At 41.9% G+C, this 15888-nt stretch overlaps 1 protein-coding gene across 1 annotated transcript; it reads left to right on the top strand.

Moving 5' to 3' along the window:
- Positions 1–6222: 6222 nt before the first annotated feature.
- On the top strand, positions 6223–10287 carry LOC139158760 (lysozyme C-3-like). The gene is made up of 4 exons (XM_070736094.1): positions 6223–6374; positions 6564–6725; positions 7705–7783; positions 10011–10287. Exons 1-4 carry the CDS (start codon positions 6239–6241, stop codon positions 10075–10077), a joined length of 444 nt encoding a protein of 147 aa, XP_070592195.1. The 5' UTR covers positions 6223–6238; the 3' UTR covers positions 10078–10287.
- The last annotated feature ends 5601 nt before the right edge of the window (positions 10288–15888 follow it).

Here is a 15888-nt window from a genome sequence, read left to right as displayed (position 1 = left end):
TGAAACCAATGCCTTGGATAAATCTGAACACAAACCCAAACTCTGACTTAGATATGTAGATGACACTTTTGTAATTTAGTCACATGGAAAAGAAAAACTGGACAATTTCCTCACACATCTCAATAGCCTACACCCCAAAATACAATTCACTATGGAAACAGAAGCCAATGATCAACTTCCCTTTCTGGATGTCCTAATTTATAAAAAACCCAATGGCACTCTAGGACACACCAGCTACCAAAAGAAAACACACACCAACCGTTATTTAAATGGACACTTCCACCACCACCCTGCACAGATCACCTCAGTAGCCAAAACCCTCATCACCAGAACCAAAAGCCTAACTGACCATGACCACTTAAAAACTTAAAAACTGAATTGAACAAACTTAAAGATGTATTAATGTATCTAATGAATTTGAAAGAAAAACAATTACAAACCTAATAAAAAAGAGACATCCCCCAAAAATCAAGACCAAGAACAGGATAATGGCATCACCCTCCTCCCTTACATTAAAGGCACCACAGACAAAATTAGTAAAATTCTCCACAAACATAATATCAAAACTTCATTTGTCACTAACCAGAAAATATCAAACATCCTAAGAAACCCAAAAGACAAAATCCATCTCGAAAACCAAGAATCTATGAAATACCATGCAAAATATGTGCAGCCACATACATTGGACAAACTAATTGAAGAATAAACGCACGCATTGCAGAACATAAAAATGCAGTCAAAAAAGAAGAAAAAACTTCCTCCCTTGTCCAGCACATTAAAAAACAGGACATGAAATTGACTTCAAAAAAACTAAATTACTTTCCAAAACAGAACACGTATATAAAAGAATAATCATGGAAGCCATAGAGATAGAAAAACACCCCCTCAGCATGAATAAACGTGATGACTCGTTCCCCCTACCAGAAATTTGGAAACCAGCCCTAAACAAAAAAAAACATATCATAATCATCACCATGTCAATCCTTCAACTAAATGTGAAAAATGCTGAGCCATCAAACTACACTCAGCCACCAGTATTTATAGAAGGAAGGCAGCTCAGGTCTTGCTGTGTTTGCCCTAGAAGAAGGACAGAAACACCAGCCTGAAGATGACGAGTGGGACCTCGTCGAAACATCGCCAGAAATTTCCAAATCCTACACGGGAAGAAACCCGAATATACCAAGACAGTCATACGTGTACCCGTGAAAATCTACGAAAACACACACACACACATATATATATACACCCACTGAAACTCTCATTGTGTATTGGACAAAATAAATTAATTAATTAAATTTAAAAAAAAAGAAAAAAAAAGAACTGTTGCGGGCACAAAGGAATTCCGGCTTGATGAAATTTTTAACCCTTCCTTTCACCCCAATCTGGTATTCTCCTGCAATATTATCCAGAAATACAAAATTAGAGCTTCTTTCCCACCTTTCTCTCTCTCTATGAAACACAGTTCATTGGGTTAATATAATATATTGCTTGTCTTCACAAACTTTCATCAGACAAAAGAAATATATGCTGAGACACAATTGCAGTGGAAAAAACAAACAGAAAAATTCAAATAATCTTTTGGTCTCCCAGAAAGGAATATGTTTAGGGGTTTGAAAAGTCAAGAAAATTGCAATCACCACACAATAAAAGTTCTGTTCCTATTTCAAACACATCACTTGTGTTTGAAATGACACACTTGTTTATTTTAGGAAATTAATAAATAATAATAAATGTAATAAATCAACAATAAAATAACTTTTCTACATCTTATTGGATTTTTAAAAAGTCAAAAAAGTAAAAGAAGCATAAAAATAACTCTAGAACAACCTAAAATATGCTTTCAAATAAAATACTCAAATAATTGTTTGGCATATACTGTACCTATGATGAAATGAAGAATAACAGATTCAAACTGTCCCTGACAATTATTGGGAACAAGCTTAGGATCTGTTTTTATGGACAGCACTAGTATTTAGACTTATATAGTGCTCCACAGTGCTTTACTGCCCACTCTAAGTGGTTTACAGAGACAGCCTATTGCCCCCCAAAATCTGGGTTCTCATTTTATCCATCTCGGAAGGCTGAGTCAACCTTGAGCCTGGTTAGATTTGAGCTGCCAAATTGCAGGCAGTTGGCAGGCAGCAGAAATAGCCTGTTGTACTGCACTAATCACTGTGTCACCAAGGATAACTGATATCCATAAAGAGCTTAAGGAGAAAGATATCAAAAAGTTTCCTCTTGGAAACTAATTATTTGTTCAAAAAGAATGATAAAATATGATATTAACAAAGGAAATGCAACCTCTACATATACAGTATACAGTGATCCCTCGGTTAGCGCGGGGGTTACGTTCCAAGACCTCCCGCGCTAACCGATTTCCGCGTTATACTGGATGCGGAAGTAAAAACACCATCTGTGCATGCGCGCCCTTTGTTCCATGGCCGCACATGCGCAGAAGGTGGAGCGACGCAAGTTCGGAGGCTGGCAATGCAATGGTGATTTTTCCGGGCTCCTCGCCGCTACCCCCCGCCCGCCCGATTCGCCCCTCTCACCGGCTTTCTTGGGGCAGCGCTGGTGGCAATGGCAATGGCAACCTTCCCTCCTTCCCTCCCTCCCTCCTTCCTTCCTCTAACCGGCTTTCTTGGGGCAGCGCTGGCGGCAATCAGCAATCAGTATGACGTCATCGGGCGGGAAAATCCGTGGTGTAGAGAAAAAAACGCGGACTTATTTTTTAATTAATATTTTTTGAAAAACCGCGTTGCAGCGTTTTGCGCTAATCGAGACCGTGCTAATCGAGGGATCACTGTATATCCTATCTAGTCTATTGTCTATTGCCTATTGTCTATCTTCACTACCATCATCATCATCATCATCATCATCATCATCATCATCTCTCTCTCTCTCATCTATAACATCCGCCTGCCTGTCTGTCATCTATCAATCTACTTCATTAAAAGTTCTTTTTGAATTATTAAGGCTGTTTAAAAGCAATCACCAAGCTAAGTGTGCCTTGTCTTCTGTCGAATTCAGTTTTAAGGTGTAGCATGCTTCTTACCAAAAAGGCATTTTATGTAATAAAATTGGACGGTCTTCTTGTCGCAGTACTTAAGATAAAGTGGCCTGAAAAAGTAATGAGGGAAAAGTTCAATTATCTATTATAAATTGTTAATGTAAGTGAGAAGAAAATAGCTCTGAATGATTGAAGTTTCATCTAACTAAGAAATATCTTTCAAACAAAACTAGAAATAGAGGAATAGCTTATTTTGCCAGCATAAAGAATAGCTTATTTTGTTTTGACATTAGTGATACTCTTCAATAAGAATTTTATTGCAAAATTCATGAAAATTCAGAAAGTTATTGACGGCCAATGTTTTCAGTTTGTAACCCTTCCATCCTTTCTCTCCAATTAGCTCCTTATTCTACATTCTCATCTCAAAATGGGAAAACTTAAGCAAATTGATTAAATAATTGACATTCAAACATATTCAAAATTGTTGAAATTGTTTTCAAAAGTGTCACTGAATGAAAGAAACAGAGATTTTTTTTCAAGCACATGCACTCTTGACTATATTTTTCACTTAAACCATTTTTTGATAGTCTCTCCCAAGTTGGTTCATTTCTTACTATGTTTCCCCCAAAATAATTAACACCTTAAATTTTTTTGAACACTAAAATAAGCTCTTTACTTTAATACTATGTACTCAAAAGCCCAATTGGGCTTATTATCAGGGGAAGTCTTATTTTGGGGGAAACTGGGTATTCTCCTCAACTACCATGGCCATAGAAAGTCCCCCAAAAATGGCAGTTTGGAGAAGAAATGAAATTCAATTTGGGCCACCATTTTGGAAAAGCTGATTGGTGCCTTGAGGCTGATCCAGACTTCCTATCTGACCCAGCACAAGATTACGCCATTTTAGAAGGGCAAGAATAGAAGACCAAGTCCTCAACTTGGAAAGATGATCTCAATGTAAACTTTCTGGGTTTGCATCAAAAATAGTTTTTCCACTTTTGCTGGTTCAAACAGGAATGATGCCTGAAGAACATTAAGGACAGGGGACGGAAGGCACACTGGTGCACTTATGCATGCCCCTTTTACATGTTCGATAACGTAAGAGTAAAATTGCCCCTTGAGGCCAAGCAGAAGAAGAAACTTTTTTTAATTTAATATTTTTATTGATTTCTTTAAAATATGAACACACACAAACAACATAAAACAGGTGCTCTGCGAGTAGTACCCACCACCAGACAAGCATTCACACCCCACCACCAAATTGGGGGTGTATCTTATATATATGATTTTAACTCAAGAGCAAAATATCTATATTATAGAGTGACTCCAATTTATTCATTGTAGCTTGGTCTCGTATTCTACTTGCCATATATCATCTTACCTTGTCCCATCATCCCATCAGTTGTCGCAAGTCAGTTTCATTAACCGAATTCATCCCTTTATCCATAATCTCAAATTGAATATGGTCCACAATGTACCGGTACCAATTTTGCATTGTCCATTTTGTCGCATCCTTCCAACCCAATTCCTCTAAATTATCCCATCGCATTACTTTTAATTAATGCTGCCATTTCCTTAGTAATTATCCATTGTATATTTAACATCCTATTAATATCCTCTTCCACTTTTTGACAAAAATTCTGCACTACCGGGCATTCTCAAAGCATATGCATGAACACTCCTTTATCTTTTGGCTCTTCCTGGAAAATTTGGAAGCTATTTATCTGAATACAAGTAACCATGGTAAAAACAAAAAGGAATAATTTGGAACCATGTAAAAGTTGATATGGAGAAGTGCAGAATACACAAACATTCATAACAATGATTCCCATTCAGGAACGGAGTCATGTCACTGAGGGCCAGTAATGAGGAAGCAGAAAGGGGTTCATGGTCTTTTAAAAGAGAGCAGGGTGGAGGCTGTGTGGATCTTGGAGAATAATAATAATCTGTGAAAACTGCCGGGGGAGGCAAAATAGAAAGTTATTTCCAAATATTTGCATAAAATTAATATATAAAGCAGAAAAAAATTAGAGAGAAATTTTGGGGGAAATTTTATGAATGGATGGAGAGTTAAGACTTTCCTGCTTTCTGGGATCCAAGACGTATTACTGTTTAATTGATCAGATCAGAAATATAGGGCTTTTGCAGATAAAAACCAGTGCCTTGAATTCCCTGCCTCTGCTGCCCACTTCATGACCAGATCTGGCTTCTGAATAGTCTTCTGGGACAACTTATGTAAAGTTCACTGCATACCATGAATAATTTACAAAGACTGGTTGCACAATTCAGCATTTTCAGATCATGGTGGGAAAAAAATATTTATTGTATATTGTCACTAACAGCTGACAGAGACTTGATGACACATAATCAATCAATGTTATTTTGAGGCATTGGTGACTAATTTAACATGGTATTTTTTACTCTAGCGATTCATTTTTCTCTGTATTTCTTCACCATGGCCACAAATCAAACAAATTAAATTTACAGAATTCAAGGTAATGTTTCAGAAAGTTTTTTTTTTAAATAAAGCATCATGTCAAGAGTTACAAGTTGCTAGAAGGTATTAATTCATTGTGCATCCATGTCAGATTCTCTTATAAAAGCCGAAAATACAAAACTACAACCTCATCCTCACTTTTCTAGCTCTCCCTCTTTTTTGTCGATTGCCATCAAGGAGGATAATAAGGCAATAAAACCAAGGAAATAAAATACAGTTCTCTGAGTAATTTCAGTATGTTGCATTTCTCTGCAAACTTCACGAGACCAAAAAACACACTCCCCCCCCCACTGGAAGAAGAGTTGTATTGAAGCAACCAAACAGAAAACTCTACCAAATGAGAGAGAGGAATGTCTTTGGAAAGGGGGTGCAAAAAAATCAAGAAGGCAGCAATCCACCACACAATAAATGCCCTCTTCCTTTTCCACATACGTCACATGCAAAACATATAAAAAATGATATGGCTTCAATCATGACTGGTGCTTTTCTCACATATTTTTTTAATTGGTTTAGCTTTTTAGAAAATTAAAAATGATAGTTAAATATATTTTTTTCTTCGTCTTTCTCCTCAACATCCTCTCTTAATCCATTATTGCTTCAAGTTTGGGAATTACTATTGCTACATACTTTATTATCATTCAATCTTGAATTTCTACTTTCACAAGCTGTGACTATAAAATCCAGTAGCTGCACCAGAGAAGTCAGAATTTCTCCTCTGAGAAGCTGCAGCAATGAAGGCCTTAACTCTCACTCTCCTCTTCCTCTTCATTGCAGCCAATGAAGCAAAAGTATTTCAAATGTGTGAATTGTCTTCAGTTTTGAAAAGATCTGGCATGGATGGATATCGCAGGGTCACACTGGGCGATTGTGAGTTTACTCTTTCTACCTCTCTATTTTAGCCTGGTCAAGGTTTTCAAGAGGGAGCGGTCCTTGGATCCTTCCTTAGTTGGGGAAGAATGATTGAAGATGGTTAAATATGCTGTGTAAGAAACCAGGATAGTTTTTCATTTATAGCAGTAACCTTTTATACTCCTTTGTCTGTTTGCTTTCTTCCAGGGAACTGCATGGCTTATCATGAGAGCAGATTCAACAGCCAAGCTGTGGGGCCACCAAACACAGATGGCAGTCGTGGCTATGGGATTTTCCAGATAAACAACAGCTTGTGGTGCGACAATAAACAGGGCCCTACAGCTAATGGCTGTAATAAGCCTTGCAGTGGTAAGACATCTAATATACAGAATGAAGTATCTTGATGAAAATAATGCAAAAGTTATTAGGAGCTTTCAAACTTCTGTTATTGTTTTTGTTGTTGTTGTGTTGTAATATTCCTGCAATCCTTTTAGTGTTTGTTTCCTGATCTGACCTACTATCAAGTGTACCTATTACACTAGAAAAGGGGAGTCTACGGAGAGGGGCGGCATACAAATCTAATAAATAATAATAATAAAAGGGGAAATAAGTAAGGTGAACAGGAGTTTTAATCCTTCTTCTCCTTTAGTGCTCTTTGTACCTATTCAGTTTTGCCCAGCGCTTCACGAACTTTGGTGTTGAATCATCCTGCCTCTCAAAGTTCTTGCTTTGTTCTTGCCATTTCAAAGTTCCTGCTTGGGTTATCTGTGATAGTATCCTAGCCACCATATTTTCTGTTGGCCTCTTACCCTTCCTCAATCTTCTCCTTCACTTTGTACTCTATTTCCCAAATTGTCACAAATCCTTTAACTTCCTTTACACAGCCATATCTCTTTTTGGGCCTCCACACCACCCACCACACCGTTAATCAATGTCTTGCCCAGGGGCAGCAATTTCAGCACTAGAACTGCAACTAGCAAGCAACCTGATTCAGTGCTCTCTGCCCTTTGTCAGAGAAATCTGGTTCTTGGACTCTGGTGAGGGTTTTCTCTCACTCCTATCTAAGAGTGCATAATGACAGTCTGGAAGTCTGCATTAAGAGATTGCTAGTGTTCTACACTTTTCAGACTTGTTACTCTATCCGGCTAGAGGATGAGAAATGGTATTTCATGCTCTACAACAGTTGTATAAAAAGTAGGTTACACTGTTAAAGAAGTGAATGCATTGCATAATAACTATTGAGGTCCTACAACTAAAATGCCACTTGGGTAAGAATCTGCTTTAAATAGCAATATTATGCAAGTCTTTGGAATTTTTTTGGAAACATCTAGTTTGTCTTTCCTGGCAGCTTTCACAAATGACGACATCACAGATGATATTGAGTGTGCTAAGAGAATTGTCCGTGATCCCCAAGGGATGAATGCCTGGTAAGTCAATCTTTCATTAACATCTTTCACTTGTAATGTTGGGTAGCAATTGAACTATCTTGAAAGTTAATTATCTTTAAATTATTGTACAACTTTTAACCCTGATGGTAAAATACAATTTCTCAAATATAGCAATTTGCATTTTTCTTGCTAGAGGGGTTTGTTGATGACTATTATAGCTGGATCATTTCTTCCCAGTAATTTTCCATCTCTTGCCCACTTTTGTGCTTCTCATTTGTTTTAAAATCTTTTATCCCAAGTTCAGCATTGGGGTTTGGTACAGAATTGGGGCAGGTAGCAGAAGAATTTGGCAGATGCCCTTTTAAACACCAAGGCTCTGATCCCATGGAAGAGTCAATGGGATCAGAGAACTGGTAAACAAAGAATACAGGGAGAGAATCAGGGAGAGATCATTTGTGAAACCTCCAATCGTTGGTTGAATAGGAAAAGGGGCTGCAGCACTAAACGGTTAGATGGGAATTTGAACTCCCATTAGCCCTAACAAGTATAGATGTCCTACACATTGGGAAAAAGAATCGGAACTTCAAATACGAACTGAATAATCAAATTATCACAGATATTCCCCACTCGGTTAAAGACCTCGGTATGCTAATAACAAAAGATTTAAGTGCCAAAGCCCACTGCAACAACATAGCCAAGAAGGCTTCAAGAGTTGTAAACCTAATCCTACGTAGTTTCTGCCCTGGCAATCTCACACTACTTACCAGAGCTTACAAAACTTTTGCCAGACCCATCCTCGAACACAACTCATCTGTTTGGAACCCCTATCGCATCTCAGACATCAGCACCCTTGAAAATGTCCAAAGATCCTTCACCAGAAGAGCCCTTCACTCCTCCACTCAAAATAGAATACCCTACGAGACTAGACTTTCAATCCTGGGCCTAGAAAGCTTAGAACTAAGACCCCTTAAACAAGATCTAAGTATTGCCCACAAGATCATATGCTGCAACGTCCTGCCTGTCGGCAACTACTTCAGCTTCACCCACAACAACACAAGAGCACAACAGATTTAAACTTAATATTAACCACTCCAAACTTGACTGTAAAAAATATGACTTCAGTAACCAAGTTGTCAAAGCGTGGAACTCATTACCGGACTCCATAGTGTCATCCCCAAACCCCCAACACTTTACCCTTAGATTATCTATGGTTGACCTATCCAGATTCCTAAGAGGTCAGTAAGGGGTGAGTACAAGTGCACTAGAGTGCCTTCCGTCCCCTGTCCTATTGCCCTCCTATGTCTCCTATACCTTTCTTCTATTCCTATGTCTCTTCTTCTATTTTTTCATTGATTTGTTCTATTACTATATCTTCTTTCCTATTCTTTCTTAGATAACTAACTAACTAACTAACTAACTGAATGAATGAATGAATGAATGAATGAATGAATAAATAAATAAATAAGTAAATAAGTAAGTAAGTAAGTAAGTAAATAAGTAAGTAAGTAAGTAAGTAAGTAAGTAAACAAACAAACAAACAAACAAACAAACAAACAAACAAATAAATGTGGGTTCCTCCGGGTTCTGGATGGTTTGCTCAAACTGATAGCAAATTGCTGTTGACATTACCATGACATTATTGAATCATGATTTGGTTGTTGCCAGTCTCTGGAGGCCGCCATCCCTTTTTAAAAATATTGATTTTTTTTCCTTATTTTTTTGGGGGGTGGAGATTTTTTCCTGGTGTTTTTTCTTCTTCTGCACATGCGTAGAACCTGAGTTTCCAGGATTGCACATGCTTCACCATATTGGTTTTGGATTTTTTAAAATTATTATTATTATTATGGGATTTGTTGCCACTGTGTATGAGTTCACCTCCTGTGAAGGAGGAAGCAAACCAGAATCAAAGTATCTCTTAGGCATTACTAGTCATATAGGCTTTATTGTGACAAATTGAAAGTTAGGACTATTTTAACTAAAATTAAAAAAAATGTTGAATTTTAGTCTGGTGGAAATGAATTCATTGACCAGCAAAGAACTTTAGCAATCAATATACAGGAAAGATGAATCAAAGATAGTTGCCGCTGGCTATCTGGGAATTCCTGTCTCCTGCTTGTGGGGGGAGGACTTGGACTAGAGACCTCAAAGGTCTCTTCCAATTCTGTTATTCTCATATTCTGTTATTCTTGAAGTACTTTACATAATCAAACAAACAACTATGCATGTGGTTTGGAAAGACATGCAATATTCTTATTCTTACTTCTAGGCCTGCCTGGAGGAACCACTGCAAGGGAAGAGATGTGTCGTCATCGATTCAGGGCTGCCGGCTCTGAGATGGATGCGCCTGCATTTCTCTTCTGCATTTCTCCTCCTCTTGTGATTAAAATGATGCTATTTCTTACATAATCAATCTTCCAGTTTGAAGCATGTACCCCACAAGTTGGGAAGAACAAGTTTCTCTGCATAAAAATAATGATTTTAAATCACTTTTAAACTCTTCAAATATTGCTTGAAAACCTTCAATAAAATGGTATTGTGCATTTTGCCATTTTCATCTCATCCTTCATTATTTTCACATAAGTGAACTGGCTATTAATCCTTCCTATGGCAGGGGAGAACTGTGTAATCAAATAGATCACTGGTTCAAAACTTGGCATCACCTAAGAGAGATCTTGATGTATCTCTTCATACAATATGAGCGAACTACAGTAGAACCTCTGGTCACGACCATAATTTGTTCTATTACTTTGATCACAAACTGATTTGGTTGTGACTCAAACCTAATTTTGGAAATATGGGGGTTACCAAAAAATGTGATTTTTTTTTTTTAGTTCAGAATCTGATTTAGTCATGCTCAGAAGAGTTTGTGACCAGAGCTTCTACTGTACCTTGAAATGTTACATGAAAATTCTAAATTGGCAGTGAAGGCCAGACAATATCTAGGATGCACTTCCAGTTATATTGAGGCTTAGCTTTTGCTGTACACCACAACTGATGTCTGAATTTAGAATCTGGTGGCCATCTTACTATGATCCAATATCCTGGCAGATACCAGAGTAGAAGAAATTGATGGAGATAGTGTCGTTTTTACAAAGAAAGTGATTTTTGAGAAATGTGGATTTAAAAGTCCAGTAGGACATTGGGATATTAAAGGTACAGAGTTCAGGACTGGAAAATAGGAAGGGTCTGATATTTTGATAAATGAGTCAGCTTGGGCAAGCAGATTAGTTAACAGTTTTAATGACATGAGTGATTAAAAAACATAGTGGATAAATTAATTAACTGCTTGCCTCAATTTATTATGCTTATGTTTCAAGTTTCAAGTTTTATTGGATTTATATGCCGCGGCTAACAACAATCATGAACAATATACAATAAAATCCAATACTAAAAGCAAATTAAAACCCCTTAATATATAAAAACCAAACATACATACAAACATACCATGTATACAGTTGTAACGGCCTAGGGGGAGAAAAAAGTCTTAATTCCCCCATGCCTGGCGGCAGAGGTGGGTTTTAAGTAGCTTACGAAAGGCAAGGAGGGTGGGGGCAATTCTAATCTCTGGGGGGAGTTAGTTCCAGAGGGCCAGGGCCGCCACAGAGAAGGCTCTTCTCCTGGGTCCCACCAAGTGGCATTGTTTAGTTGACGGGACCCGGAAAAGACCCACTCTGTGGGACCTAACTGGCCGCTGGGATTCGTGCGGCAGAAGGCAGTCCCTGAGGTAATCTGGTCCGGTGCCATGAAGGGCTTTATAGGTCATAACCAACACTTTGAATTGTGACCGGAAACTGGTCGGCAACCAATGCAGACTGTGGAGTGTTGATGGTGAAAAGGTACCTGAATAAGGCCAAGGAGGACTACAAGAGAGTGGCTGACCGCTCCAGACGGGATGTGCCCCCCTTGGTGGTGGGGGATCAGGTGTGGCTGTCCACGAAATACATAGTCTCCGAATTACCCAGACACAAATTAGATCCCCGGTTCCTGGGCCCTTTTCCCATTGAAAGGGTGATCAATCTGGTGGCCTACCGGCTCACCCTGCCGGCCAACTTGCGGGTTCACCCTGTGTTTCACCGTTCGCTGTTAGTTGCTGTCCCTCCCGATTGTCCGCTCCATCCCAACGTTCCCGTGTTTCCTGCCCCGTGTGTTCGTGACCACCTCCCTGAGGCTATGGTACATGCCCTTATGGATTCCCGGTGGGTGGACGATTCCTTCCAATACAAGGTTCAATGGGTGGAGGGGGACCCTGATGATTGCTCCTGGGTGGAAGCAGCGTTGTTGGACGCTCCCGACCTTATTCGGGATTTTCATGCCCGGTTTCCCCAGAAACCGCGTCCTCTCCGCTGGCAGATGGGGAGGGGCCTTCCGAGGGGGGGATGGTGTTGTGATTCCGTCTGAGGCTCCTCAGGGAACGGCTGAACCTCTGCCGGCTCCATGCTCAGAGGGGGAGGATGAGGAACAGGAGGAGGAGGAGGAGGCCCAGGCAGATGGGGAGGAGGAATATCAGGCCGAGGGAGAGGGAGAACAGCCTGAGTCCCCTGGGGTGGAACTCTCCCCAGCAAGCAGCCTGGAGTCCTTGGATGAAAATGCACAAGCCATCATTGATCTCAGGCAGAGAAGAGCAGCACAACGAAGGGGACAATTAGCCAGGTATTTCCAGCCCTAAATAGGCAACAGCTGGGTTTGGGTGTGGTTCTCCCCAGAAAGGCTGAAAAGGCAGACCCACCCTTCCTGTATTGTGGAGTATTATCTTTGGGAGTCCTGGGACCTAGCTGTGATCTTTGGCGTTTCTGACTCTGGCTTGTGGCCCTGAAGGCTGAAACCTTGGGGGGAAAGGCGTGGGTCTTATTCTCTACAGTGGTGGGTGTGCCAGCAAGAAGTCTGCTGTATTGTCTGGCCGTCATGACTCTGCTGTGAAGCCTCATAGCCTGTCTGTTGGGAAGAACAGGTTTTTCTCTGTGTTTGTTTTCCCAACTATAAAGTGCCTTTGCTTTTACCAGCGTGTCTGGCTGCTTTTTTCAGTTGGTGTTGAAGTCTGGGGGCACCCAGACAGAACAGTCAGCGAAGCAGTGGAAGTGATGTGCCGGTGCCTGGAGGCTGTTGGGGCCTGGATGGGTGTCAACAAACTCAAACTCAACCCGGATAAGACGGAGTGGCTGTGGGTCTTGCCTCCCAAGGACAATTCCATCTGTCCGTCCATCACCCTGGGGGGAGAATCATTGACCCCCTCAGAGAGGGTTCGCAACTTGGGCATCCTCCTCAATCCACAGCTCACATTAGAGAAACATCTTTTAGCTGTGGCGAGGGGGCGTTTGCCCAGGTTCGCCTGGTGTATCAGTTGCGACCCTATTTGGACTGGGAGTCACTGCTCACAGTCACTCATGCCCTCATCACCTCGAGGCTCGACTACTGTAACACTCTCTACATGGGGCTACCTTTGAAAAGTGTTCGGAAACTTCAAATCGTGCAGAATGCAGCTGCAAGAGCAATCATGGGCTTCCCCAAATATGCCCATGTCACCGCCTGCAGCTCCGAGAGGAAGTCCTCGGCAGCAGGCACCGGGGAATCTAGGAGGGTCAAGGGAAAGAAGCGAGGATGGAAGCCATAATTGGTGAAAAAGGGCGTGAGTCGGGTCGAGGAGTGGCGGGAGTTGTTAAAAGCAAACTCTGCGACAGGGAGGAACCTGGACCAATCAGTCTGGCGATCCGCCACTACACACCTCAGGTATTGCTCCAGTATCCCTATGACCTTTTCTGTGCCTCCATCGGTCTGGGGGTGCTGCGTTGATGCGAGGCATACGGACACATTCAGGGCCGGCATCAATTCCCGCCAGAACCGGGCTGTGAATTGTGTTCCCCTGTCAGAGACCACCCGATCCGGAAGCCCATGTAACCTAAACACGTGGCTGATAAACATTTGAGCCATGAGTTGAGCAGTGGGCACCCTAGTGCAAGGTACAAAATGGACAATCTTGGTGAGCATGTCCATCACCACCATGACTACCGTGAAGTGAGCTGAGGAAGGCAAATGGATTACAAAGTCAATGGACACAGCACCCCAGGGTCTCTCCGGCGTGGGCAATGGTTGCAGTAAGCCTGGTGGGGCTCCAGTCACCCCCTGGGCCGTACGACACCGGACACAGGTGGCCACGTAGGAACGCACATCATCTTGGATGCGTGGCCACCAGAATGTCTGATTGACCAGGTCTAATGTTTTGAACAGGCCAAAATGCCCCGCCACTGGACAGTCATGACACTGGGCCATAATCAGGCCCCTCACTGGGCCAGCGGGAACATACAGCTGCCCCCTGTACCGAAGCAGACCGTCTTGAAATGTCCAGGGGGAATTGGGTGTTAACTCCCGCACCCTCTGCGCTACAAACCCATCCTCCTGCTGCGCCGCCCGTAAACGGCGACGCAAGTCCACTGGGTCCTGGATTGCAGCCAAAGCTGCAGGAGGTAGAACCGTCTGCAGAGGAGCCGGCTTCTTCAGGTGCGTGTACTCCAGCTTGCGTGACAAGGCATCCGCTCGAGGGTTCTGAGCGCTGGGAGTGTACCTGATGCGGAAATTGAACCGCGCAAAAAAGAAGGACCAGCGGATCTGTCTCTGGTTCAATTTCCGGGCCGTCTGCAGATACTCGAGGTTCCGGTGGTCCGTCCGTACCTCAATCTGGTGACGGGCCCCCTCCAGGTGATGCCGCCAATGCTCAAAGGCGGCCTTCACAGCTAAGAGTTCCTTCTCCCAAATAGTATAATTCCTTTCCGAAGGAGACAATTTGCGGGAGAAGTAGGCACACGGAAACAGCATGTCACCGGGACGATGGGCTTGGAGGAGCACTGCGCCAACCGCTACATCCGAGGCGTCTGTTTCCAACACAAACGGCCGAGCGGGATCAGGATGACGCAGAAGCGGTTCCGCCATGAATGCCGCTTTTAGAGCCTCAAAAGCCCGCTGTTCCGCCTCCCCCCAACCAAACGGAACTTGTTTTTGTATCAACCGAGTCAAGGGCGTGGTTAACGTGGCATACCCCGGAATAAAAGCCCGATAGTAGTTCGCAAACCCCAAAAGACGTTGTATGTCCTTCACTCGTCATGGAGGTTGCCAAGACTGAAGTGCGGCCACTTTGCCCGGGTCCATGGAAATGCCACCTGGAGACAAAATGTGCCCAAGGAATTTGACGGTAGTCTGGAAGAATTGGCACTTCTCCAGCTTGGCATACAAATGCTGCTCCCGCAACCGGAGCAGGACCCGGCGCAAATGGTCCAAATGCAAGGCATGATTCGGGGAATACACTAAAATGTCATCAAGGTAAATCACGGTGCCGTGGATATTGCCTACCTGGACTTCAGCAAAGCCTTTGATATGGTTCCACATAAAGAGCTGATAGATAAATTAGTGAAGATTGGACTTAATCCCTGGATTTGCAGCTGGCTGAAGCATAGACATCAGAGAGTTATTGTTAATGGCGAGTATTCTGAGCAGAGTCAGGTTACAAGCGGTGTGCCACAAGGGTCTGTTCTGGGTCCTATTCTTTTTAATATGTTTGTGAGTGACATAGGGGAAGGTTTGGTAGGGAAAGTTTGCCTATTTGCCGATGACTCTAAAGTGTGCAATAGGGTTGATATTCCTGGAGGGGTCTGTAATATGGTAAATGATTTAGCTTTACTAGATAAATGGTCAAAGCAATGGAAACTGCAGTTTAATGTTTCCAAATGTAAAATAATGCACTTGGGGAAAAGGAATCCTCAATCTGAGTATTGTATTGGCAGTTCTGTGTTAGCAAATACTTCAAAAGAAAAGGATTTAGGGGTAATGATTTCTGACAGTCTCAAAATGAACAGTGCAGTCAGGCGGTAGGGAAAGCAAGTAGGATGCTTGGCTGCATAGCTAGAGGTATAACAAGCAGGAAGAGGGAGATTATGATCCCGCTATATAGAATGCTGGTGAGACCACATTTGGAATACTGTGTTCAGTTCTGGAGACCTCACCTACAAAAAGATATTGACAAAATTGAACGGGTCCAAAGACGGGCTACAAGAATGGTGGAAGGTCTTAAGCATAAAATGTATCAGGAAAGACTTAATGAACTCAATCTGTATAGTCTGGAGGACAGAAGGAAAAGGGGGGACATGATCGAAACATTT

Source organism: Erythrolamprus reginae, chromosome 2 (genome assembly GCF_031021105.1).
Source record: "Erythrolamprus reginae isolate rEryReg1 chromosome 2, rEryReg1.hap1, whole genome shotgun sequence".
In the NCBI taxonomy this organism is placed as follows: Eukaryota; Metazoa; Chordata; class Lepidosauria; order Squamata; family Dipsadidae; genus Erythrolamprus; species Erythrolamprus reginae.
Note: the sequence above shows the minus strand (reverse complement) of the source record. Positions and strands in the feature narration are given on the sequence as shown.